Source organism: Ursus arctos, unplaced genomic scaffold, assembly GCF_023065955.2.
Source record: "Ursus arctos isolate Adak ecotype North America unplaced genomic scaffold, UrsArc2.0 scaffold_36, whole genome shotgun sequence".
In the NCBI taxonomy this organism is placed as follows: Eukaryota; Metazoa; Chordata; class Mammalia; order Carnivora; family Ursidae; genus Ursus; species Ursus arctos.
This window is the reverse complement of record NW_026623050.1, coordinates 15,132,929-15,159,794: the sequence shown is the minus strand read 5'-3', so window position 1 is coordinate 15,159,794 and position 26,866 is coordinate 15,132,929. Positions and strand designations below refer to the sequence as shown.

The 26,866-nt window shown below is 41.7% G+C and overlaps 2 protein-coding genes across 11 annotated transcripts in view; one reads left to right on the top strand and one right to left on the bottom strand.

Moving 5' to 3' along the window:
* The window catches only part of FAM227B (family with sequence similarity 227 member B), a 195,864-nt gene extending 177,597 nt beyond the window's left edge, over positions 1–18,267 (top strand). For 2 of the 8 annotated variants that reach the window (XM_044390979.2, XM_048219071.2), the window contains exons 12-14: positions 15,003–15,072; positions 16,763–16,824; positions 18,006–18,267. In XM_044390979.2, the coding sequence (XP_044246914.1) occupies positions 15,003–15,072; positions 16,763–16,824; positions 18,006–18,013 (140 nt within the window). In that variant the 3' untranslated portion in view covers positions 18,014–18,267. Of the gene's footprint in view, positions 1–15,002 lie in introns of all 8 variants that reach the window. The other 6 variants (XM_057306165.1, XM_044390977.2, XM_057306166.1 and 3 more) reach the window with 4 other exon arrangements.
* GALK2 (galactokinase 2) overlaps positions 17,783–26,866 on the bottom strand; it is a 105,381-nt gene continuing 96,297 nt past the window's right edge. For all 3 annotated transcript variants that reach the window (XM_026518443.4, XM_026518442.4, XM_026518444.4), the window contains exons 9-10: positions 26,050–26,251; positions 17,783–18,707 (exon numbers count right to left, since the gene is read on the bottom strand). In XM_026518443.4, coding sequence (XP_026374228.1) covers positions 18,500–18,707; positions 26,050–26,251 — 410 coding nt within the window. In that variant the 3' untranslated portion in view covers positions 17,783–18,499. The remainder of the gene's footprint in view (positions 18,708–26,049; positions 26,252–26,866) is intronic.

Sequence of the window (26,866 nt, the reverse complement as noted above, 5' to 3'; positions counted from 1 at the left end):
GAAGGGGGGGTAAACAGAAGGGGGAATGAACCATGAGAGACTGTGGACTCTGGGAAACAAACTGAGGGCTTCAGAGGGGAGGGGGGTGGGGGACTGGGATAGGCTGGTGATGGGTAGTAAGGAGGGCACGTATTGCATGGTGCACTGGGTGTTATACGCAAATAATGAATCATGGAACACTACATCAAAAACTAGGGATGTGCTGTATGGTGACTAACATAACATAATAAAAAATTATTATTACAAAGAAAAGAAAACCAAGAATAGTATGTGATCTCTTCAATAGTATTTTACAATATTACATAAAGTGATAGTATATACTATTTAGAGCAAGATTGAAAGAAATAGATATATGTACATGAAGTTAGGTATTTATTCTGTTTTTCATAATTTTAGAACCGCACTGTCCAGTATGTTAGCCACTTGCCATGTGTGGCTATTTAAACCTATATTTAAATTAATAAAATTAATGGGGTACCTGGGGGCTCAGTTGGTTAAGCATCCGTCTCTTGGTTTTGGACCAGGTCATGATTCCATGGTTGTGAGATCGAGCCCCACGTCAGGCTCCATGCTCAGCAGGAAGTCTGCTCAAGGTTCTCTCTCAAGATTCTCCCTTTCTCTCTGACCCCCCCCCCGATAAATAAATATTTTTTAAAATTAATTAATAAAATTAAGTATAAATAAAACTACAGTTCTTCAGCTACACTCTCTCATTTCAGGTGCTCACTATCTGTGTGTGACTGTTAGATACCGCGATACTGAACGTTTCCCCCGTAACAAAAATGTTCTATGGCCAGCACTGTCTTGAGTAAGAAGGCAAGTTAAATCTCTTCACAGAACTTGAGATGTCACCTTGGGGTATCAGACAGCCAGCACGCACAGAACTTTCTTTTGCCTTGCCACTTGCAGCCTTCTAATTTTAGAAGTTCAGTGGCTTAAGATTACATATTATTTATTCATCCACTCATTACTTATCCATCCAACAAAATTACCAACAAAGTTAATTTCCCCTCATAGTTTTCTTTCTTTGGTTGGATTTTTTCCCCTTTTATCCTAGTTTTGTTTAATTTTTGGTTTTGCTCAGAGATAACTACTTTTAGCATCATGCAGAATTTTGCATCGTTCCTCATGGCTTCAATCTGTAGAAGAAACCTTACCACTCTCTGTACAAGCCCCCAGAACAAGAACTTATAAACTTATTTCTAAAATAACCGAGATCTGTATAAAATTCTGTGATTGCCTTTTGGCGGTCAGGTATTTGATCCGTGGACCCCTTTTACTTAATTCCCATTGATGATAGTTTGTGTCAGTTACCAGAAGAAACTTGTAACTCCCCTGCTAGGCTCCCAAGGACTCCTTAAAGGACCAGGTTTTATATTTTAAAAAAATATATCTGACTCACTGAATAGAGCACTTTATAAGCAGAAAAGCATCAAAGAACATAGTAGGATAAACGATACCAGTATTTAAATTTTGCTCTCAGAAGAGAAAAGGAGGTTTTATTTTTATTTTTAGATGACTTTTAATTGAAGCTATTCTAAACTTTGTTGAGTAGGTTGCCAAGTTTCCTCCTTTCACAAACCCTGCCAGTTGAGAGTGTTGGCCAAGTTAAAAAAAAAGGGGGGGGGTAGGGTAGAAAATGCACATCATACTTTTTTTTAAGAACTTGAGGAACAAAGGGGTTTTTGTTTTACATGAGTTAAGTATGTGTACGTGTATTGTAAGCATTTTGCAGCCACCTTGAGCCAAAGACAATTACAAAATTGCTTGTAAGATCCAGCAGTTTTTTTCTTTTTTTCTCATAGCCTCCATTTAAGTTCTCATTAGGGTTTTTCTTTTCCTTCCTTTTAATAAAATGCACAAGACACAAGCCACAATCCAGCAAACTTGTTATTAAACTAACTAATGAAATAAATAGAAGACTTTAGTGCCTTAGGTAATCAGGTTCTAGGGTGTGGGTTGTATCAATTTTTAGCCACAATTGGGATTTTAGATTATAAACATGGCTCAGTGGAAAATTAAGGGGAGGGGGTTGTGGAGCAGGAGGGATTTGCATCCTGGAGAGTTAGTACGAGTTAAGATTTTGGCTTTTTTTAACTTAGTATAAATGTGGTAAAGCTCAATTTATATTAAATAAGAGAAGAAAATTTCATTTTCAAACAGTTTTAAGTGATTTCAACCATTGAAAAAATGAATATTCTTGCTGTATATGTTACTGGTCAATTAAAAAAAAATCTGGTGGAAAAGCCATAGCTTTTTGAGTGCTTAGAATTTAAGACTAAAGGGGCGCCTGGGTGGCACAGCGGTTAAGCGTCTGCCTTCGGCTCAGGGCGTGATCCCGGCGTTATGGGATCGAGCCCCACATCAGGCTCCTCCGCTATGAGCCTGCTTCTTCCTCTCCCACTCCCCTGCTTGTGTTCCCTCTCTAGCTGGCTGTCTCTCTCTGTCAAATAAATAAATAAAATCTTTAAAAAAAAAAAAAAGAATTTAAGACTAAAAAGCAATATCTCAACAAATATAAAAATTGACTAGATTATAATTTTGTGTTCACCTAACCCACATCTCCTCCTAGAAGGTGGGCAGGCAAAGAGAGTGGACAAAACCCTCACTGTTACTTTGCATTCACCCCATAAAAATCACTGCCAGTTTATGGCTCCGAGTGATTCTGAGAAATGCTCCAGGATTTCCGAAAGTAGAAACCCTATCCTAGCTTAGAGCTGAAGTGCGCATATTTAAGAACAAACAAACTGGCTCCTTTGGTGGTTATCTCACATGCATTTGTTTCTGCTTTGTTACTAATAATCCAGTTTGGCCCATCGCAGGGGAATAGGGTCTCTAGAATTTCTATCTTTATAAGAGAGGTTTAGATATTCAATCCAGTTACAAGCAAGGCGCTGTATTTGCAAAGCAAATCCACAGTTTGTATGTTTATTTGCAATAGATTTGTGACTGGAGGAGGGGTTGATGGACATAATGGGGATGACTAAATTCCTTCCAAACAACCCTTGGAGCTGTCTCTGTTCAACGGCATAAATTATAAAAATCATGGAATCTCTATAAATCAAACAACTTGTTTATTCCGTCTTATCAGGGAGTGAACTGTTGCCATAACTGAATTTTCCAGATAACTAGAGCCGACCATCTAAACACCAAAATTTATGTTAACCACGTTAATGAAAATTTTCCTTGAAGTTACATCATACTCCCCCGATTTCTTAAACAATATAGCAAAAAAATAATTATGATGATGACAAGGCTTCTGTAGGTGAAGCCTATGATTCAGCTACACCAGGACACGGTAAGAAGGCTTGCTCAGGAGGCCAAGAACAATGAACACCTCCTGGATACCCCTTCCGTGCCAGCTGGTACCCGCACGAAGGTGCTGAGCAGCGGCAGACGGGAGATCGTGTCCTCCGCCGCAGAATCCTACCGAAGTTGCCGTAGCAGCACAGAGGCCCACCCTTGCCAATTCAGACCCTCTGCCCTAAAGTAGAACAGGATGCAAGACTTTCACAGTCTTTATGCCTATTTGTTATAGCCCTTCTGTCTTCTACTTGAAAACCTGCCTGTTGTTATTTCCCGTTCCTACTCGTTATTCCTGTAAGTCAAACACCATGTCTTACTCATCCCTGTGTCTCCGTGCCTAGTAAAAGCCCCAGCAGATTTGTCGAATGCTTTCCATTAAATCTGTGTATTTCTGGTAGCCTTATTCCCTCAATTTTCTCAACTATGGTACAATGTATTCTCATGATGTATTAAATAATGAAACTTACTGAAACCCCTATTTTCCACGTAGTACCAGGCCATATAGAATCTGGGTGGCATTCTAACAGTGGCACTGTCTCCCATTGGTAAGGCATAGTAATAACTTTTTTAAAAAATTTCTGGATACACGGCTGTGTTGTGGATGTTTGACACTCTTGCAAATCTGACAGTAAAATATTTGAAGTGTAAGCAAAGGTAAACGGTAAGCAGAAGATAACTGTTCTAAGATCAGTTTGGGCCCCATGCTGTTATTTTAAGAATTTAGTTTTTAGGATTAAGAATTAAATGAATTCTGGGGCATAAAGGAGGAGATTGTGGCCGCTGTTTGCTGCCTAGGTTCCTTTTATTTCTTATACAATAGCGTTAGGTGTGAAATGGATACTTAGGCCTTAAACCTGGTACTCTCACTAGCAATTCTAAACATCCTCCGAGGAGCGTATCTAAGGGATATGGGGTGGACAGCAAAGCCTCCTGCAGCTTCGTCCAGAACAGTACTTTTGGCAGACAGAAGCAAAATTTGCCCCTGGGACAATCTTTTTCGGAGTCTCACACATTCCCAGCTTCTCCAAGGCAAGGTACTTCCTTCCTAGAAGCCTCAGTTTCTTCAACTATATTATAATCAAATCGGACTCTGCAATTTCTAAGGTCCCTTGTTTCACTACTACTCTGTTTCTAAAGGGAGATCAAAGCCCCCCGGAGTCTAAATTGAGGCCTTTCGGATGTCTCCAGGTTTTAGTGTGTGGTATGCCAACCGCAGCTGTTGGGAAGTCTCAGAACAGGACTATTTTATTTGTACCCAAATGGCTCCTTCTCTGTTCAGCGGCTTGCCGTGTAAACTCCGTGTAGCGTTGCCTGAGAAAACGCAGTAGCGTGAGGTCAGTTCAGACAGCGGATTTGGAAAACATGTTGCCACAGACATCCCCAAGGAATAAAATATAGCCATTCTTCATAATTTGTAAGCTGTAAGTACTCTAATTTTCTACAGTTGGGGAAAATTGATGACTTTATGTATCTGATGAGAATAAAAATTAGGATATTCATTAACAGACATTAGCAGAAGTCTACCAAAAACCATCAGACTGAGCAGTGCAAGAAGATGCTGAGATCTTAGCAGCAACATCATACAGCCCAGATCTCATCACATAACACAAATATACCACTGTGACCCCCTTTTGTGGGCAATGAGAACGACTTTATAGAGAATGTTACCCGGTTCATTTTAATAATGACATATGTTCAAAATTACTAATTTATAAGAAATGAAACATAGTTCTTTGTCTTAATACCAGTAGTATGTAATGAATGTTCAAGGGAGAACATCCACTTAGTTCAGAGTGACAAGCACCATCTCACTCATAAATCCTTCATCGTGAGAACCATACTCAAGAGCACAGTGTAACTTTGTAGAAGGATAAAATCTTTGCAATTCTAGAAGGCACTCTGAGAGAGAAATTATATGTTACCAGGAAATAGCTGCATGCAAATTAAATTGCAGCGGCTCAAGACCGTGGACGCTTTAGGGGAAGCATGTAGTTAGTTGTGCTAATCATTTTAGAAGAAGAATGCTATTCAACTTTCTGTGATTTTTACTCCGGAGAAGATCTTAGAGTTTCAGTCACTAGATGTAGTGAGGAGAGCAAGACAGATGTTAAAAGTAGCCTGATCTCTTCAGGTGTTCTTTGTTTCAGGAAGATGGCAAAGCCTTCTCCTCTAAAGCTGCTGGATTTCATCACAGTCTGTGACAGGCAAAGGGGTAAAGGTGGAAATCTGGCATAACTGAAATTGCAGCTTCTTACTTATGTAACAAACAGGACCACAACCTCTTTTTTTTTTTTTTTTTTTTTTTTGGCCGTGAGCATCACACCAGTCCAAAGCCAAGCAAGAACCAGGCTATCTTTTCCCAGAACTCAGAGGGATTTGAATTTGGAGAGACAATAGGCCTCCCTTGCTAGACTTGAACGTGGGAAGGGCCGGAGGGGGATGTCACCCTGGAAAACACAATTGGGGAAGAGGGAGAAATTGATTATTTCATATAAGAAAACCCAATGAAATTTTTGCATCAGGGCAGTAGAGCCCTCTGGTACAAACACTCTGAAATCTTTTGCAAACATTAAAATAGTGACTATAAACCCTGGATGCATGGGAAAATTATGATAGTTGGGTAAAGAAAGTAACCATGCCATTATAACAAATAACATAAAATATATATTTTTATATGATAGATGGAAAGGCACATAGAAAAATGAAAATAGTTTTATTTTCTGGAAAGTAGAATTACGAAAGAATTTTTTTCTTTTGCTTACATTAATGCTGCTATAATAATCTTTGTACAGTAATATCTTTTTACTTTTATTAGATATAATTGACATATGGCATTGTGTAAGTTTCAGGTGTATAGCACAATGATTTAGACTTTTACGTATATTAAGAAATTATTACCACAGTAACATTTTTTAAATCTTGCTGAAATATTTGTCAAAATGAGTAGATTTTGTGAGGTTTCATTTTTCTCTGCTTTAAATATTTAAAGTGAGGCTTTCACCACTTCCCTTTTAGATTTGAGGACTGATCTGTCCCTAAAGTTGTCATTTACTGAATAGTCAAAAGTGTTACTTACACGGAATGAAATCTCAAAGCGAAAGTTTGAAAGTAACTTAGATCCAGCTTAATGAAGTTTTATTTTAGAATTTTACCATTCAGACTTGATTTATATCAAGAGAAAACTGTAGTTCATGTGGACACTTAATTCCAGTAATGTCAGTTAGAAGATCCCTGAAGACAAGGTAACTTGTACAGTGTGATCAGAACTCATGGATGTCTGTAATTCCTGAAGACAGTGCTGTGTTTCTGACCATAGGTTGGTTGCCAGAACAATCGGCTGAAAACAGGAAATTCCATTTGATACATTGGCTGTTCCATCACAGCTACTGTTTGGATATAACCTACGTTGCTATGGGATGTGTCTCCCAGAATAAGCCACACTGCCCTCAGAAGCACACTTAAAACTTGGGGCGCCTGGGTGGCTCAGTTGGTTCAGCGTCCGACTCTTGATGTCAGCTCAGGTCATGATCTCAGGGTGGTGAGACTGAGCCCCACATCAGGCTCCGTGCTCAGCGGGGAGTCTGCTTGGAATTCTCGCCCTCTGCCCCTCCCCCCACCCATGTGTGAGCGCATGCTCGCACTCTCTCTCTCAAATAAATAAATCTCAAAAAATAAAAAAAAGAACAAGAAGCACACTAAAAACAGAATTCCAGTGCAAAATGAGGCTCTGACGAGGAGGAGTACTCTTGGGATGTCCTCTGCCAGGCAACAAACAGGACTGTGTGGGGTAGAACTATTTCCACAGAAACAGAGACATGAGTCACAAGAGTCTCACGCAGAATTCCGGAGATACTCTAAAGATCCCGTCACAGTGTATGGCCTACACTGATATCCAACAAATGTTAATTTCTTTTTCCTCCACTCCATTTCCAATTATTGCCCTACCCCCTCACCAGTGCCTCAAATACAGTATCGTTGAGGTCTCTTAGTTAACCACAGTGTGTGATATACTAATCAAGAAGCAGGCTAACGTGGATATGCTGGTACAGCACTGTCCTGGGCCCGGGTGTTCAACTGTTAGAAGTGCACTGTCAGCCTTCTGCACAGGCATTGATTAGACCTGAGATAATTTGAGGGCTGGCCACCGGGCAGGACTCCCTGCCTCAAACTGTCACCCCTACTGCCAGGTTTGGTGCCCAAAATTGTTTTGTTAGAAATTCCAGTGTCTATTACATCTTTAGGATACCTATTTTAAAATATCCCTGAGTTCTAGCAGCTCTGCCTTTAAAACATATCTTGAAACTGTCCACCTCTCTCCGTTTCCACTGTTACGACCCTAGTCCAAGCAGCGGGACCCCTCTCGCCTCAGCTATGGAAGAGCCTCCAAAGAACGGCCCTTTTCTCCACTTTCCACAAGCCATTTGTCACATAGTCAAGACATAATTCAAGTAAGTCCCTCACTTAAAGGCTTCCAGCAGCTTCTTCCACACCATGTCGCCATGGACTACAAAAGCCCCTTAGAAGCTCCAGCCCCACCTAGCTCTCTGATTTCATCTCCTACCACTCTGCCCACGCTCACTCTGCTCCAGCTCCATTGCCCTTCCTCCTACTCAAATGTGATAGCCAGTTCCCATTTCTCCCTGATATTCAGGCCTTCTCGGGCTAATGTGCCCCCCATACACATTCCCAGCCACTCTCTTCTCATACACGACTTTACTGCCCTCACAGTATTTAAAAGAATCAGTTTCTTTGCTTCTTATGTCCCCCTTTAAGCAGGGGATTTATCTGAGTATAAATCCTTGACTTCTCTGCGGTGAATGGCTTCTGGAGGCTCTCGAATATGAGCCATATGAGAGTGGAAACCTGCTCAGTCTCCAGGGTCCAGACGAGTGCCCGGCACATAGCAGGTGCTCAGAAAGTAATTGTTGAATGAGTAATGGTATCACCCCATTAGGTGGCCCTTTATTGGTTTTCAGATTGACCTTTATGGCTTACTTGACCCTTCTTCTTAAATAGCTCCTCCTTTGGAATGTGACACTGTGTTATACCAGTTCCTGGCTCCTGCTCTCCTTCTACTACTAATCCCTAAAATCTTGTCTTCGGGTTCTTTCTTTTCTGTCTGCATTCTCCCTCAGAGTCTCATTCATTCTCGTTGTTTCAACCATCACCTCTGAAGAGAGTCCCTGTTTTCATATCTGCTCCCACCGATCGCTGTCTGCATTTAATGAGAGTTTATAATTGAACGTGGCCATTATTAAAATACCTTCTCATCCTCTGTAGTACATCCTTCGAATTGACAGACTTCCCCATCTCTGTAAAATGACTCCGCCATTATCCTAGCCACATTTGATCTCTCCTCCTCCCTATCTCTCATCCAGCCCCCATATTAGTAAACCAACTCTCCTTCATTCCTTTGCAAAATCTCAAATTCCACCCCACACTCTCTAAGCGTTTTGCCATTACCTTACTGATGAGTCTGAACTTCTGAACTTAAATAGGCTCATATTCTAGTTCATAGAAAATCAGAATAGGACAGGAGCCACATAACCGTCTAACTAAACCCCACACCTTACGGACAAGGAAAAGGAGGGAGGAGGCTACCATAGTACTAGATGGGGAGTGCTGAGCACAGTGCCAGAACCCAAGCTCAGTCTCCAGGATGGCATTCCTTCTATAATCTTTGGGAAATGGCCTCGGAGCGCCAGCCAAGAAGAGAGAAAGAGCTAAGAGAGTCCTGAAAGAAAAGCACCAAGAGAGAAGACGAGTAAAGGACATGAAGACACACACTCTGTTGACTTCCCAATTTTGCTTCATGCTGCCCTGAAGAAGGCTGTATCTTGAATGGGTCCTTAAAGTTAATAATGATTATTCATCCTGAACACATGCAGTTGTCACTACTGGTCTCTCTCCTAGAGGTGCCAGATGCTATCAAAGCACTGATTTGATTTTCACCTACACAGTACAAATCAACTTTTAAATCGTAAATTCAGGAACCATATGCCATTGTGACATTAAACAGTGAAGTCAGGCTCATCTCTTTCTTTAAGGAAAACCTTATTCTAAAACCCAGATATGATTAAGGGGAAAAAGAAATTTGGATTGTATCAATAAATAAGCTTCTCTAAAATTTATTTCAGAGAATTTTGATTCATTTTAGAGTAATATAGTCACCCAGATCCTCTCAAACTCCATGGTTGGTAGGATGGAGTGTGTTCTGTTGTCAACACGGCTTCCCTCCACAGTCAGTGATGCGTGTTAAAAGCCTGCTCAAACAGGTTCTGTGACCAGTGCAGAGAGCCTGTCTCTTCTGGCATTGCTGAGAAAGTGGTCTGGAGGGCACAGAAAATCAGGTGTTCTTTTCCTTGGTTCTAAGTCCTTGATGTTCAAGTTATACGTGATCGAAGATAATTCCTGAATGGTTTAGAGCTCCATAGGAAAGACATAAATTGTATTCAAGCTCATTGGAAGCATCTTTGTTCCGGAGCCGTTCATGTTTTTCGTTCTGGTTACCTCAGTGGGCATACTCAGGAAGTTCAGGTCATAAAGTTAAGTACCTATGTAGTCCCGCTCCAGGGACCAAATCCACTGGGCTGCTTCTTTCTTATGCCAAATAAATAAGATTAAAATGAGCATCGAGGACAGCCTTGAAATGGACCCTAAATTTGCATTCAGAGAAGGACAGAGGTAATACTGAAGTGTGCTTCAGGAGGGGAAGTGGGGCCGCACCAAGACAGTCTCATCTCATGATTGCAGAGGTGTAAGAGCTCCTAGTCTACCAGTGAGGGTCAGGTCTTCTTTTTAACACAAGCTGACGGCTGCCTCCTGGAGTCATTTGCCACTTGCTGTCTCAGAAGGGAAGTGTCTGCTTCGTCAGACACGAATGTGGGTGTAAGACCAGGGTTAGGAGCGCAACCACAGGCTGTACCAGAACCAGATGGGACAAGAGCTCCAGGCTCATTCACAGCACACTGACACCTACATATCATCTTTCTTCCCTGCAGTTAGAAGAGGCCACCGGCCTAAGGCAACCGGCATATACTGCTAGTCACCTCCAGAGCCTTTCAGAAGTCAAGAGACCTTGAGGTTCTCAGCATATGTAGAAATGAAGAAATGCCTAAACAGGGTTACAGAAATTTTGGTACAGTTTAAATATTTACAGTTAACAAACTGCTGCTTTTAATGTACACACACACGTACACATAAAGCACTTACACACACACACACACACAACACCACAAAAAAGGTAACTACAGACTTTATGAAACTATTAAGTCCTAGTGCACTGTGGGTGGGGTAGTCCAGTTAATGGGACACCAGTTTAACGTGGTCCAATGGGTACTGTCTTCTTTCAGTCCTCTCAGTGTAATTTGGATGTAATATTCATGTCCACAATTGAGACCCTTCATGACTGGGAAGCCCAGGCCAGACGGCCCTCTCAGTCCCCCTGTGTGGGTACTGTCCTCCTCTCCCAAATGTTCCTAATTAAAAATCTTTCCTTGACCATAAGCCAATCACACCACCTGCTCCGACTTACCGTGATATTATAAAAGAGGCAAAAAGACAATTCGCAAGGAACCAAAAGGAATTTCGGATGTAAGTTGATGCCATACTATTGTTAAATAGAAAATCACAAACTCTTTTCGAGCTGGAAGTAATCACAGAAATCGTCTACACTAGCTCCTTATTTTACCAATGAGGAGAGTCACTTCTGAGTGTCTAACAGACTCGGAGATTCTTTTCCGGTGAGTGTCAAGGATGTATGTGGGAGCCGTGGAGCCATGGCAAGCGTCAGGGATTGAAGGAAGGAAGAAAGCTTTGCTGCGCTGTGGTTGGGGGGATGCACCCCAGCATGGAGAGCCCAGAGGAGAGCTCCAGGGACTAGACACTAGAGTACAGTTTATTTACAAAGATGAGCCCTAGAAGAACAGCAAGGGTTGTTTGCTGCATGAGTTCCCTGGTGGCAGTAGGGGCGTATTGAGGAAAGCACAATCAAATACATCAGAGAGAGGTAAATGGGAGAGCAGCCAGGTGGGTCTTATCCAGCAGGCAGGGCAAAGGTTTGAGCCTCTGCTTTCCAAGGGTCCCTGTTCCCCTCCCACCTCCTTCCAACCCCCCAACCCCCACCACACATGCACGTGCACACACAGCCCTTAGATTTCCTGTGCCCGGTGGGAAGAATGGGTACGGACACTTTGTGAGAGGGCCCCTGCGGAAGCAGCAAGGCAGAGTCCAAAGCATACTCAGGTGTCATGGGTGATGTCTTTGGTATACATTTATAGGAGGGGATGTTCTGGGGGGATTCCTCACACCAAGTAGTGCATGGGGGGGGTTGCTGAAGATTTAGTTTGTAAAGGACTTTTACTGATGTGGGGAAGTCAGTAAACTGTTAATTTATTCTTTCCCAATTAGAAATCCTGCTTTATTCTAAAATGTAACTCGAAATTTTGATTTTATAGAGAAAAGCACAGAATTAATGAAGAAATAAAACTCCTAAGACAGCGGCAGGAAAGAATTAACAAGGAGCTTGATAGGTTTGTTCCTTATTCAACTTCGTAGTGATTAAAAACATTTTAATTGAGGGGCACCTGGGTGACTCAGTCAGTTAAGCGTCCAACTCTTGGTTTTGGCTCAGGTCATGATCTCGCAATCGTGGGATCGAATCCCGTGTGGGGCTCTGAGCTTCCGCTTCAGATTCTCTCTCCCGCTCCCTCCCACTCATTCTCTCTTTCTCTCAAATAAATTAATGATCTAGGGGCACCTGGGTGGCTCAGTCGGCCTTCGGCTCAGGTCATGATCTTGGGGGTCCTAGGATTGAGCCCCACATTGGGCTCCCTGCTCAGTGGGGAGCCTGCTTCTCCCTCTCCCACTCCCCCTTCTTGTGCTCTCTCTCTCTCTGGCAAATAAAATCTAAAAAAATAAAAATAAATTTAAAAATCTATTAAAAAAACCTGTAAAACATTTTAATTGAACAAATGTGTTACATAAAACTACAATGGGCTTATTATGTAAACGTACATGAACTCAGATATCTGCAAAGAGATTTTCTACTTAACAGTCCCTCTGAAATAACTCTTTGACCTTCTTTGTCCACAGAACCAACGACTCTGCTAATTTAATTAATTGCTAAACATCATCATCTCCTTTACTCCTCCAGCTATAGGACTTAAGCTCAAGGCCTTTTTAAAAATAAACCCATAACCATGCCCTGCCCTAGGGAAGACGTACTAGAAAAACAACCTATTTAGCTGGTCTCCCTTGGGCTAGTTCTTTGTTCCCCTTCTGCCCCTACACACACAAACATTTTTTGGGGCACATTTAATTTGTTTATTTTACAAATTGGAGTGTAAAAAGGAAAACTATAAAGTATTGGGACTAAGCTACTTCTAGCATACCCACATGCACTAGAATGTGTCAAATGAGCACAGCCCTTCAGACGAGTGCCTTGCAGGACCACAGCTCTGCGCCATCTTCTAATTACTATTTTGGAACTTAAAAAGCTAGTTTCCTATAGAATTGTCAAATTGCTATGTTGTACACCTGAAACTAATGTAACATGATACGTATGCGATACTTCAGTTTGAAGGAAAAAAAAAAAAGGTAGTTTCTGGGCTCCTGGTTGGCTCAGTGGAACATGCAACTCTTGATCTTGGGGGTTGTGAGTTCAAATCCCATGTTGGTTGTAGAGATTACTTAAAAATAAAATCTTAAAAAATAAATAAAATAAAAATTAAAAAGCTAGTTTCCCAGTCACATGAGAAAATCCATTACTTTAGAATCTTATCTCACTTTTTACCAAATAGCTTATCACCCAAATTTCCCCTTCACAATAACCTAATTATAAGATCTGATTCCGGGGCGCCTGGGTGGCTCAGTCCATTAAGTGTCTGACTCTTGCTTTTTGGCTCAGGTCATGATCTCAGGGTCTTGAGATTAAGCCCCACATTGGGCCCCGTGCTGGGCATGGAGCCTGCTTGGGATTCTCTCTCTCCCCCTCCCTCTGCCCCTCTCTGCCCCCCATCCCCTGCACTCTCAGTCTCTCAAAAAAAAAAAAATCTGATTCCAGGTGGATTTTATAAGTTCCCCAAAATTAAATCTATATGGGACAGGATTTCTCATATCATATATCTGAGGATATAACAGAAGAATGTAGGACAGTAAGAGCAATGTGCAAGAAGCCCTCAAATATGTTTATGCAATTGGACATTGTTGGAGAAAATAAAGGGAAAATACTCGTACATATATAAATCTCAAGTGCCTGTTAAATCTATAGGCACGGCATGCACATTTCTGTCTGTAATCTTCAGAAAAGAGATGCTCTGGGAGAGGAAAGGAAAGATAAGCAGAACAATGAGGGTTAAGTAGCAGTGGTGGTTGCAAAACTGTGAATGTACTGAAAAACCACTGAATTGAACACCTTAAAACGGTGAATTTTATGGTATGAGATACATGTCAATAAAACTGTTATTTAAAAAAAAAGAGGCACTGTAAATTAAAAGGGTGAGCAGGAAGATGGTTTGATTTTAACAAAGTGAAATGAACCAGGGTCTGAATATGACTCGCATCTCAAGGAGATTCTAAGAGGGTGTTACTGAGAAAGGGCATGAGGGCTATTTTGGAGTGTGTTTAAATAGGACCATAAGAAAGAGACCCAAACTATGAGAGCCAGATTTGGGAAAAGCAGGAGAGACCCAGAAGGTAATCGTAAGTGAGGAGAAAAGCCAGTGGAGGTGAGAAAATGGGCAGAAATAAAGCAGAGAATGAGCGAGACCATCTGTCAGTGGCAGAGCACTAATGCGGGGAGCCCTGAAGAGCTAGCCCTCTTGTGCCCCCACGGGTGCCCAACACTAAATTCTAAAGATACCAAGAGGCCGCCTTGCAGGGGGCTAATCTAAACCTCATGCTTTAGCAAAGTATATTTGGAATTTTCAGAAATGTTTACTTCCTACAAATTCCATGGAGGAAAAATAATTTTAAAATGTCTCACTTGAAAATTGCCAGCGAAATGAACAGCCATATATCCTTTTTTCATTTTTGTTTCTCTTGCTAATGTTTCTCCCTCGTCCCCAGTTCTTACTGATCCTAGCCTTAGCCTAACACTGCCTCTTCCCTCATCCACAGATCTCTGGAAAGGTTTCTGCTGCCTCCTGAATTCAGCTATCCAACTCCTTCGTAATATTTCTTGAATGAGTACTTGATGACAAAAATCAGATAGGTTCCTGGATTCCTGCCTCCATGAGCTTCCAGACTTGTCTCTTTCCCCCTAGATCTTTCCCCTGCTGGTCCCTTGTACTCTTCTGTCCCGTGGACACTCCTTAAAGTCTGCGCCAGAGCCAGACAAGTGAAATCAGTTCAGCAAAAATTGTGCAAACCACCTCACTGAAGAGACTGCTTCACTCCAGTGGTTGAACTGAAGGCTTGAGTCACACTGCTTGGGTTCACATCCTAGATTACTTGCTAGCTCTGTGACTGTGGGCAGGTTAGTTAACCTTCCTGAGCCTTTTTCCTCATTTATAACACTGGATAATAGCAGTACCTACTTGATAAGATTGTTGTACGGGTAACTGAATGACTATCTGTAAAATGCTGGCAAATGGCCAGCATATTAAATTTTGTATAAATGTTAGCTCTTAGTTGGTGTCAGTATAAAAACAATTGGTTTGGCTACTGATTTTTTTTTATTATTATTTTTTTATTAGACTCCAGGCAAAGGCTACCAAAAAACCTTACGAAGTTAAGAATGACTTTGAGAAGTTTCTCCATAAACTGGTATGTTTCCTTTTTGAAGATAAATGAGAATGCTCTATGTAGCTTCTCTTATATGGACTGGACAATATTTAATAAGCAATATATGGTTTCACATCCAAGTTACAGAGGCAAGGTAGAATACACTATTCTCATTTAGTCATCCACATGCTCATTTAAGATAATCTCTGGTTCTCATACTAGTGACAACCTCATGCCCACTTATCTTCATCCCTGGCTTCCGACCACGGGCAGTTTATGCAACTGAAAACCTCTAAATGCGGTCAAAATTTCAAACTAATAGAAAATTATCTGTGTGAAGTCATATTTTATTTTCTGTTAATAATTCAACAAATATTGGATTCTAGTGACCATGTTAGATGAGTGGTCCCTGCAGAAACTGGAAGGTTCTAAACAGGACTCAAGTGAGAGAGAGGAAAAGAAGAAAGGAGCCTGCTCCATCTTTCCAGTTTTCTCTGTCCCCTCCTCTTACGCTCCTCCTTAACTTCTGGGCAGTTCTGTTAAATCTGAAGGTTCTTCTTCCCTTCCAGCAGGCAAGAACATGTAGAGAAAAAGGTGCAATAAATCTGGGGGTTGGGCAATCTGAGGTCAGGAACAGGAGAGAGCTTTTTATTTGTAGCATGTCATCTAGAATGATCCTCATTGGCTGCTGGTGTAATGTCAAAAACAGAGGTCAAATAATCTAATCAAATTCCTGTCTGAGCCAAAAGGTGAGAGAAGGGAGTAAAACACCAGTGTATTTAATATTAAACAAGTAGGACTATTCTTCACCTCCACACTAAAACATTCTTTCTCCCATTCTTCTTGGTCTCCCTTAACGACTACTACTAGAGACATGGGTTCAAGTATTTATGAAGTGTAAGAAACCACTGTGCCAGCGTGCTGGTGAAAGGCAAGGGACCTCAGCTGGTCCATGGTACATGCCTGAGTATCAGGGAAAGTGCGAGTTGTGAAACCTGTAGCACGCTGAACTGCCCATGCCTGTCTAAACAGAGCAGCTATACCGCAGCTCTAGTTCACGGCCATCCCCTAGCAGCAGAGGCCAGGGGAGAATCAGATCTCCTGCCATCAGTAATCCAGATTCTTCTGTAGAATTCCTGATTAGAACCCCAAAGTTTTCAATACTCTGGGGGCCAAACTAAATGTATCTGCAGACCAGATGTTTGCAACCCCTCCTCTAAATCCTAGACCTGGAGCTCTTCAAAAGCTACCTGTCTTCTCCTCCACTGTATCCCAGGGCAAACTCTTCACCCCCACTGGGCCTTCTGAACACTCCATGTTTGCTCATACTCATATATTCACCCATCTGCAGTGCCTACTCCCCAGCTTTCAACTTCTACTCATCCTTTAGAGCACTGCTCAAATTCCATCTTCTTCATGAAGCTTTTTCCAGTTGTCCTAACCCCATCCTTTCCAGAAAATTTTGGTATCTCTCATAATTTCTAGAATAACAGTGATGGTTTGAAAAATAGTTCTTTTCTTCAAGCCAGACATTGAGACAAATACACAGTAGATCCCTGGCTTAGAACAACTGTGTCCTCCAAAGCAGAGGGCACAATGGAAATTTTTACTCACCTGTTGCAAGAAGGAATCTCATGGTGGAAAATTTAAACAGAATAGCGAAGCAATGGAAAGTACCACATGTTTTGTTTTTGGGAGTTTGGGGTTTTTTGTTGTTTTTTTTTTTTTACAGTAATCCAGGTACCAACTGGATAGTTACGTACCAACCACAGATCTTCTGCGTAAAATGGAAAGGTATTTAAAAACAAATAAATATAATCTGGGGTACCTGGGTGGCTCAGTCGGTTACGAGCTGGCCTTTGACTCAGCCCAAAGTGGAAGTCAGGCTCGTCGCTCAGTGGGGAGCCTGCTTCTCCCTCTCCTTCTGCACTTCCCCACCCCCACCCTGACTTGTGCTCGCTGTCTCTCTCGCTCTCTCTCAAACGGATAACTTTTAAAATCTTAAGAAACAACAACAACAAAGAATTATTTAAAATCAATTCGGATTTTGGATTATCGGGTATTATAAAACTCAAAATTCAACAAATTTGACTTAAGCTTTCTCAAGTGTTTACCTTTCTTTTCCTAGTACTTTATAGGACTGCTGTCCTTTGAGAAATACTAGAACCAGCTTTGCCTTAGCCTCTCTGAAACTGAGATTCAAAATGATATGTCCAGTCTTTAAGTTGTACATAACGAGCAAAACAATCCTAGAATAATACAGAATTGTAATTTTCTGGATAATTCATACCATAAGACTGCTCCTGCTTCAGTTATCTGATAGTATCAGCAAAATGCTTTTTGGTCTAAATCTTCCTGTAATTCAGGAAGGCCCTCTTGCGAGAAAGCCATTTACTTACCATCGCCACATGGCCAAAAGTTTCTGACTACTTTGGATAACATATACAGGACTCCAACACCCCTACCCAATCCCAGAACCTACTCTTAGCCACAGGCCTGCACACCCGTCCTCCCCCCCCCCCCCCCCCCCCGGGTCCACATACACAAACGAGACCTGCTAGACGCCCAACCGAGAGTTGCAGGGCATGGGTGGGGTCGCCCAGAACAGTAAACATGCCTTTTGGATCAGAGCAGCATTTGAGAAAAGTTAGCATAGAGTGGGAAGTAAATTCAATGAACAAATGGAATTATCTGAATTATCATCCAGATAATTCTCTATTTCAATGGAATAGAGATAAAAATGGAAAGCATCTTTTATCTAAGTTTCTTTATTAAGTGATACAGAAAGCTCAAGGCCAAAAGAATTGAAAGTGATTATTTATGTGATATCACATAGTTTTTAAAAGTAAATGAGCCTAAATCCATCTTTGCTTTAAAAAAAAAAAAGTGATTCTTCTCATCTTGGTAATTGGTGTAACCTCACATCAGGTATCCAGGAAAATGTACGAATCTTTACTCATGTGTTACTTTAATAGCGCTCTGAAGCCCGAACCAAGACAGAGCTTCTGGCATCGCTCTCATCACCATCATCAACAGAAGACTACGACTATGAAGAAGAAGGTCAAGAGAAGCCAGAAGGGAACTGTGTTTAAGAATACTGCGTACAATGCAACTGTATCCGTTTAATTGTAGCAGTATGTTTAATTCAACTCCAATCCATGGGGTCAGTATTGAATGTCTTTTATCGTTCATCTTTAAAAATCTTGAAATCAATAAATCTCAGTAAATCATCCTTAAGAGATCTGTCCAAGCATAACTTTGGCTCTTATTGGTAGAAACATATTTTAAAATGGAAAAATAATCATTATGAAGCATAGAGAGCTTTCAACCGTTTCTTTGGAAATACATCTTGATAATAGCAACCGTTCATCATAATACAAAACAGAAAGAGGATTAATTTACTGTGGCATAAGAAGTTCTGCCAGTTCCTAAATGCCCTAAATAGTTTCTCTGAGATTTTTTACATTGTTTAGGCCTCAAGGAAAACCAAAGCCCCGCCTCCAGGTTTGGTAGCAAACAAACTCTGCTTCTCGAATGTTCCGTTCCGGCCGCTCCTCTGGTAATAGGCTTCATGCACGTGTGCTAGGAAGCTGGTCAGCTTGTCTGCAGGTACTATCGACACTGTGCAGCCTCCCCATCCTGCTCCAGTAAGTCGGGACCCCTGAGCCCCAAACTTCCTAAAACAATGAGAAAAAAACACATTAGAACCTGTAAATGAAAATGAGAGTGGTTTGCCTGGTGCTTATAGAGAACAGACAGCCGACCCACGTTCTAAGAAGCGAATGTGTGGGTTTCTTTGTTGGGTAGGGAGAGGGTAGTTTAGTGTGGCCAAACATTTTAGGACATTAGATATTTCAGAAGGTGATTTGAAACTTAATTGTATCTAAAACTGGGCCATGATGGTGGCTCTAAGCAGGGAAAGTTAGCAGGACTGTTTGGTGAGAGCTGGCAATAACCCCCCACATAGTCCTGATTCCATAAAGTCACCAATTTAGCACCTGTATACAGCAGGCTTACAGGTGATCAAGAAGAAGGAGTAAAAAGCAAACAGGCAACAGACATGATCGACAGGATCAACACTATGCTCCAAATGAGGTCCCATCAAACTCGGAAGTGCAAGGCTCCTGCAGGTGAGGGCTTCCGCCAGTGGCTGTTTGAGGCGTGTTCTTAAGGCCTGGCTCTTCCACATAAAAGAATCGTCCCCTAGAACAGATAGCCTCGATTTGTGCTGAATAAATTTATCCACAAAGAGCATGTTACTAACTCTAGATCAGTTTATCTGTTTAATCTCTAATGGGAAGTCATGCAGATCTTTCCACAAAAAGGACGGTGGCCTCTACAGGTCCATACGCATCTTCCCTGCACCTTTGCGAGCTGGTCCAACCACTGGACTCAGAATTTACCATTAGCCAAATTGTGTGATCGGGATGGAAACCCCTATTTCAACCAGCACACAAAAAGAGGTCATTTTAGTCACCATCAACAAGGCACAGTTTCAAACCTAAGATTTGTACCAAAATGAGAGGCCCTACGCAAAGCACAAGGGTCCCTCATCTTTAAAAGCTGTAATTTATTCTGATAATAAACGTTAACATGTACTTCCAATTCTTCCTAATAAAATTTACTCCAAATTCATAGCAGATTAAAAACTCCATAATTAGTTTAGCACAATTTTGTCCCTTTTTTCCATCTAAATGAGCTACTTTACTTCCTGGAAAATATCAATAGAATATTAACCCTCCTCTAGGACATCAGATTTATGGCACATCAGTAATTCATTTTCCCCTCAATGATTTTCTCAATTGATTCCTTTTCATCGTCTGTTTTATTCATCAAAATATATTTTTCAAATGAAAATAGATGTTTAAGGAAGAAAACAAGATGCTTGCAAATAATAAAGACTACTCATCTCCTGCTGTCCCTCAGACATTCAGCTTATAGCCCAGTAACTCAACTAAGCCCAGACTCCTATCTTCCAGGCTGAAAAGTTTATCTGACTGTGGGATTCTAGGAGATTCTAGGATAATTCTGATTTCTCAGGCTGGCAAAGGGTCACTTTGCAACTTAGTGATTTGAAAGAAAAAGTTAAAAAATAAGTTGTGACAAGCAGTCACATCAGACTGTCTTTCCTGTGGAAGATGCTGGAAAAAAGGAGGTGTGGCCAAGGCATCTCTGGAAGACCCTAAAATCGGGGCATCAGAGCCAACCGGGGCATGGTCTAGAGAACAACAGGGTGCCCTCCTATGTGATTCTCTAAGATCCAAGCTCTGCCATTGTGTTGGACTCAAACCCACCAGGTCCTTTATGGTCTTCAGTGGACTTCCAGGGGTATTTTCTTACACTTTCTCATTTGAACAGTTTCTGAAAGCTGTGGTTTCAGAACTGAACCTAAAGCAAACTAAGCGTTGTTTCTAACTGGCTACAAAACCCATAGGAATTGTGCCAAAGGGCTTATTTTCCTCAGGATCCTGCCAGTTTCCAGAAAGCAGAAGCTAGAAGTCTTTCGAGGTAAATATATTCACTTTTGAGTCTCCAGAGGTGCTCTGTCACCACCCTGCCTGCTGCAGAAGAAAATGCACAAGGCTGCATGAGCCACATGATCTGAAATCATCCGGGCTCAAATGTCCCAAACAGAGAATGATAAAGGCTGTTATAAATAGCCTTCTGCCCCTGAGTCAGTGGCACTTGTGGTCACAAATCAGGGGGCTGCCCCAGTAGGTGGTCAGCAGCCTGCCCAGCTCTATACATTGACAAAGGCAGAAAGGTCCTGTCTGCAGTGTTCCAAACTGGTCCTTACTATGCTCTTTGGCATATGCCATAGAAATTCAGGGAGAAAGTCAAAAGTTAGGAGACCAGTACAAGCTTTATATTAAGAAAGAAAAGTTGGTGAGCCATGTTTTTCCCATGAGAACAGTAAGACATTAAAAATACAGATTCTTGGGGCGCCTGGGTGGCACAGCGGTTAAGCGTCTGCCTTCGGCTCAGGGCGTGATCCCGGCGTTCTGGGATCGAGCCCCACATCAGGCTCCTCCGCTATGAGCCTGCTTCTTCCTCTCCCACTCCCCCTGCTTGTGTTCCCTCTCTCGCTGGCTGTCTCTCTGTCAAATAAATAAATAAAATCTTAAAAAAAATAAAATAAAATAAAAATAAAAAAATAAAAATACAGATCCTTGAGGTATTGCACATCAGAGAAGCACTTCTTTGTGGTGACGGGAAATAACGCGGAAGGGTTAGTCAAAACAACACAAGCAGCCTCTGCCTTCTTATAACCATGATGTACAAAATAAAGGCTAGGGCAGATAAGAGATGCAGATTATTAAGAATGTTCCCTTTGATCCTTTTATCACTGAAAAGTACATTCATACAACTAATTTTCCGGGCATCTAATATAGCCCGACAAAAATGTCCTACTTTAAGTGAACTGATTGGACCATAAAACACTTACTAAGACACAGGCACAGAAAAAGGCAAGGGAGGGGGGAGGGAGCTCCAGTAAGACCCAACTTTGCTATAAACTACAAAGAGGGAAAGAAGCAAGGAATTGTACCTTGTGTTTCAATTCAATTTTATTTATTTCAAAATATTTATGTATCATACAAATGGGTATTAAGTTAATTATTTCAGCATATTTTGGATTTAGAGACGGGTTATATATATCTCTCTAACCCCAGCCCATCACAATTCCAGACATTTGGTAGCTTCTAATAAATGCTTGTTGGATTATTATATTTGTTTTAAAATATCAAAATATAAATCTAGGCTGTTTGTTATTAAATGTTAGAAAACTTCAATTATGTGAAACAAAGTATAATAAAGAGATGATGTCGAAACAATTATAAAATATCTCTTTTGAATGAACAAAATATGTATATTCTTAAAGATTTTATTTATTTATTTTTGCAAGAGAGAGAGAGAGAGAACACAAGCAGGGAGGGGCAAAAGGAGAGAGAGAAGCAGACGTCCTGCTGAGCAGGGAGCCCGATGTGGGACTCGATCCCAGGACCCTGGGATCATGACCCGAGCCAAAGGCAGACGCTTAACCATATGAGCCACCCAGGGGCCCCTGAACAAAATATATTTTTTAAGAAATAGCTAAATTTTAAAACAGAATTTTCCGAGGCACATAAAACAATTTTCAGTTATACGTGAGACAGCTCACATATGTATATTATATATAAGTATAAGCTGTTAGTAATATTTTCTATATGTGGAAAGACTTCTAGCTTCTGCTTTAAAGCCTAGACTCTTCTGGCTACAATCTCAGGAAAACAGACCTTCCAGAACAATTTCTATGATTTTTGTAGCCAAGTTAGAAACACTTTCAGATTGCTTTAGATTTAAGAAACCACAAACTTCAAATACTGTTCAAATGAGAAAGTATAAGAAAATATAACTACAAGTCTATTTGAGAAATGTAAGCCACTGAAGCCTATGAAAGACCAGCTGAGTGGGTTCCTACAATGGCACATATATATATATATATATGGATGGTGGAGAGGACAGTGAGTGGAAGACAAGCCCAAAGAGAAGTGAGCCCCTAAGTGCAGCTGAAATGGACCTCTCCCTTTATTGGTCCGAGTGTGAAGATTAGCCTCACGTTCATGGGGGAAGGAACATACAAATATGGGTTTACACTTCATTCTTCCCTGACATGGTCAGGAGAATGGGCACAAGAGGCTGAGCAGCATAGCTGTGGAGTAAAGTTTGAAAAGACTTTAGGAAGACAGCAAATGAACTTCTGTAATCTTTGTTAGCCTATTAACATTGTCATTCATCTTCCTTAATAGTTTGGACAATGATGCAGCAATGAGGTCTCTAATTTCAGCAAGTGTCAAACAGAAATAAAAGGCATTAACTATTATTTCTTAAGTATAACAGGAGAACCGGTAACGAATGAGCTGTCTCACATATAACTGACTTGGTTTCAGAATTGCTCTGTGTTTTTCAATGAATCCTACTTTACAATTTAGCAGTGTCTTAAAATTTACATTTTGTTCATTTAGTAGAGTTATTTTATAATTGGACAAGCTTCATCTTTTTCTTTCATTATTATACTTTCACATAATTGAGGTTTTCTAACATTAATTTAATAAAAATAATAAACAGTCTAACTGCATAAATGTAGTTTCCTTCTCCCTCCCTGGTCCCTTCTTTGGATGCTAAACTGATTTTCTCCTAAAGAACAGTAAAAGGCTCAACTGAAAAAATGTCCTTTCTCTTTCCCCCTCTTCTCTCCACTTGGGTCACAGAGTAGCTTCTTACACATTGTCCTTATAGGCTAGCTACCTAGAAAGGCCTTTTGAATGTAGTCTAGCTCAGATCACATTAAGATTTCAGTTTGTATGACAGATGTTGGTGAGGATGCGGAGAAAGGAGAACACTCCTGCACTGCCGGTGGGAATGCAAGCTGGTGCAGCCACTCCGGGAAACAGTATGGAAGCCTTTCAAAAGGTTAAAAATAGAACTACAGTCCAGCAATCACACTACTAGGTATTCATCCAAAGGATACAGAAACACTAATTCAAAGGGATGCATGCACCCCAATATTTATAGCAGCATTATTTTACAATGGCCAAGTTATGGAAATAGCCCAAGTGACCACCGATTGATGAATGGATAAAGAAGATGTGGTATATATATCCAATGGGATATTATGCAGCCATCAAAAAAATGAAATCTTGCCATTTGCAACAACATGGATGGAACTAGAGGGTATTATGCTAAGCAAAATAAGTCAGTTGGAGAAAGACAATTACATATGATCTCACTGATATGTGGAATTTGAGAAACAAGGCAGAGGATCACAGGGGAAGAGAGGAAAAAAATAAAAAAAGATGAAACCAGAGAGGGAGACAAACCGTGAGAGACTCTTAATCTCAGGAAACAAACTGAGGGTTGCTGGAGCGGAGGGGTGTGGGAAGGATGGGGTGGCTGGATGATGGACATTGGGAGGGTATGTGCTATGGTGAGCACTGTAAATTGTGTAAGACGGATGAATCACAGACCTGTACCCCTGAAACAAATAATACATTATATGTTAATTAAAAAATAAAATAAAAAATAAATAAAAATTTTAAAAAAGAAAGGCGTTTCCAAAAACAAGTGAAATAATAAATAAAAGGTACACTTCTAAACCCTTTTAAGACATGGCCACTAAATCTTTCACTGGAATCACATTTTTAAAAATATATAGACCTGGAGTGCCTGGGTGGCTCAGTCAGTTAAGCATCTGCCTTCGGCTCAGATCACAATCCCTGGGTCCTGGGATCGAGCCCCGCATCTCAGGCCAAAAATCCAGGAGTCATCTCGATTCCTGTCTTTCACCTACACGGCGATGTTTTGAATCTTTCTTCAAAGTGCATCTGGCATCAGATACATTAGCACTTCACTGCCACCTTTCTCCACCCAAAGCCAGAGTCCTTCCGATGGCCCACGAGGCCCAGGTGGTATGCCTCCCCACTACCTCTCTTACTTCATCACTCCCCGCTACTCTCTCCTTCTTGACTGTCCTCCAACCTCACTGCTTTGCTCGCTGTTCCTCACATGTGGCAGCCACGTCCCCACCTCGGGGCCTATGCACTTGCTATTCTCCTTTCTTCACTTCCTTCAGGTTTCTGCTCAAACATCATCTCCTCAGAGAAGCCTTCTTCAACCAATTCCTAGAAAGAGTATCCGCCCAACCTTGGTGCTTTCTATCCCTTCTATGTTTTTTTTCATAACACTTATTACTACCACTCAATTTATTTTTAATTGTCATCTCCCTCTTTCCCCATGGGAATGTAGGCTCCAAAAGAGCAAGAGCTGACTGGCCATCCCAGGAAGAGAAAGTTCTTTAGGGAATTCTAGGAGGCTGGCAGATGGCCCTTCACTGACTTTCAGGTGGGATTCAAACTATCCCGCTACCATCCAGGCAAAGACACTTCTTCCTGATTTCTGCACAAATCATTCCACTTCCTCTCATTTCCAGAACTGAATGGTATTTGTCCCTTCCATTTACTGGGCCCTTGATACTTTTGGAAAAGAGCATTTCTAATGGAACAAGCTCTGGAAGGCTTTTTGGCAATTAGTGAGCAAACTCTGACGTCAGCAGAAGGATTCTCATCAATGCTATGTTCAAATTGCTCTGCAAGTTGGGTTATACACGCCATTTGTGATCACTGGAGCCAGCTGATTCAAACTTTTCAGGCTGGGAGTGTGGCAATGAGTGAGGCAAGCCATAGGCGCCAAGTGGTTAGTTATATTTTTATGACTAATTGCAGGCAATTCTGTATCATCTTCTCACAGTGGAAATAACATCTAGCCATCGGAGAGTTCTCCCAACTTCCCTTTCAGTTCTCCCAAGGTCAATGAAATCCCTTCTGGGTAAAGTGACCATTCTTCTCTATCCATTATCCCCATTCTCTAACAATTATAAGGAAGCTCTTCTCAGGCTTTGTGAAAGAGTTTTCCTCTTTACATTTCTGTTTCAACCAACCATTTATAAAATAGGCTTTCATCAGATCCTTATTTTTCCAAATTGCCTAACCTAAATCTGGAAGGCAGGAGATGCTGGCTTTCGGAGTAATTCCTTCAGCAACTTCCCCTGCCCCTGAATACACTTGATCGGGGTTGAGGCCCTCTCTCTGTTTTCTCCCTTCTTTTCAATAAAGCTACTAAACTCAGGACACCAAAGAGAAGATGCTGGCAGGGCCACCGTTGTAGTGGATACCACTGATGAAAATATGAGAGAGTCACAACAGGGTCCATGTCTCAGAAAAGCTCCCTGAAATACCAAGTCATCCCAAGATGTTAAGATGGGAAGAACAGATTTCCAACCTGGAGCTTCATCAATCTGTGGGGTCAGGGCTCCAATCTTTCTCCCTCAGAGATTTAAGAGGGAACAAGTTCAGCTCTGTACACAACCCCTCGGACAGGGAGCGGGGAAGGATCTCCTTTCACTTAGAAGGTTATGAAAATACTGCATTGTTTTCATCCATTTGGACAGTTTCTGAGCGAGCCATGCTGCTCTCTCAGCCTCACCGACAGATGTCCACCAGCTGGTCCAGCTCGGGGCAGCTGCACTCGTACAAGTCCCGGCAGCTCGCGTGGCTCTGGTTCATTAACTCCCCCAGCAGCTGGACCGTGTTGTCAGGTGCTTCCTCACATATCTTCTTAAACTGGAGCACCCGCGCGGCCTCGCTGTACACGTGCTTTGCCCGCTGGTAGAGTTTGAAGACGAGCACTTAGGAAGAAAGGGGACGGGGACCAAGGTTAGAAATATTTACTTGGGGGGCGCCTGGGGGGCGCAGTCGTTAAGCGTCTGCCTTCGGCTCAGGGCGTGATCCTGGCGTTCTGGGATCGAGCCCCACATCGGGCTCCTCTGCTGGGAGCCTGCTTCTTCCTCTCCCACTCCCCCTGCTTGTGTTCCCTCTCTCGCTGGCTGTCTCTATCTCTGTCAAATAAATAAATAAAATCTTAAAAAAAAAAAAATATTTACTGGGCAACCCAGTGCAAAGAAAAACAGTCATTGAGGACTTCCGTTTCTATCTTCATTATCAATACCTTAGACTTTAAATAGGTCTCTCTTTCACTGAAAGAAATCTTCATAGTCTACCTTTGTCCCTTTTCAAGTCAGTTTTACTTTTTTCTCCATACGGAGTACCGTCTCAGAAGTACACTTTGCACCCTTCATTCTACACACCCGGATGTGTGCGCGCACGCGCGTGCAAACTAACTCTCCCGCAGGGAGGGAGACGTAGCGTGTATCGGGCACCCCCTGCGCGTCGGGCCCTTTAGAGACACTGTCTCGTGTAGCTCTCCTCACAGCACTGGGGGGTGGCAGCACGAGCCCTGTGGA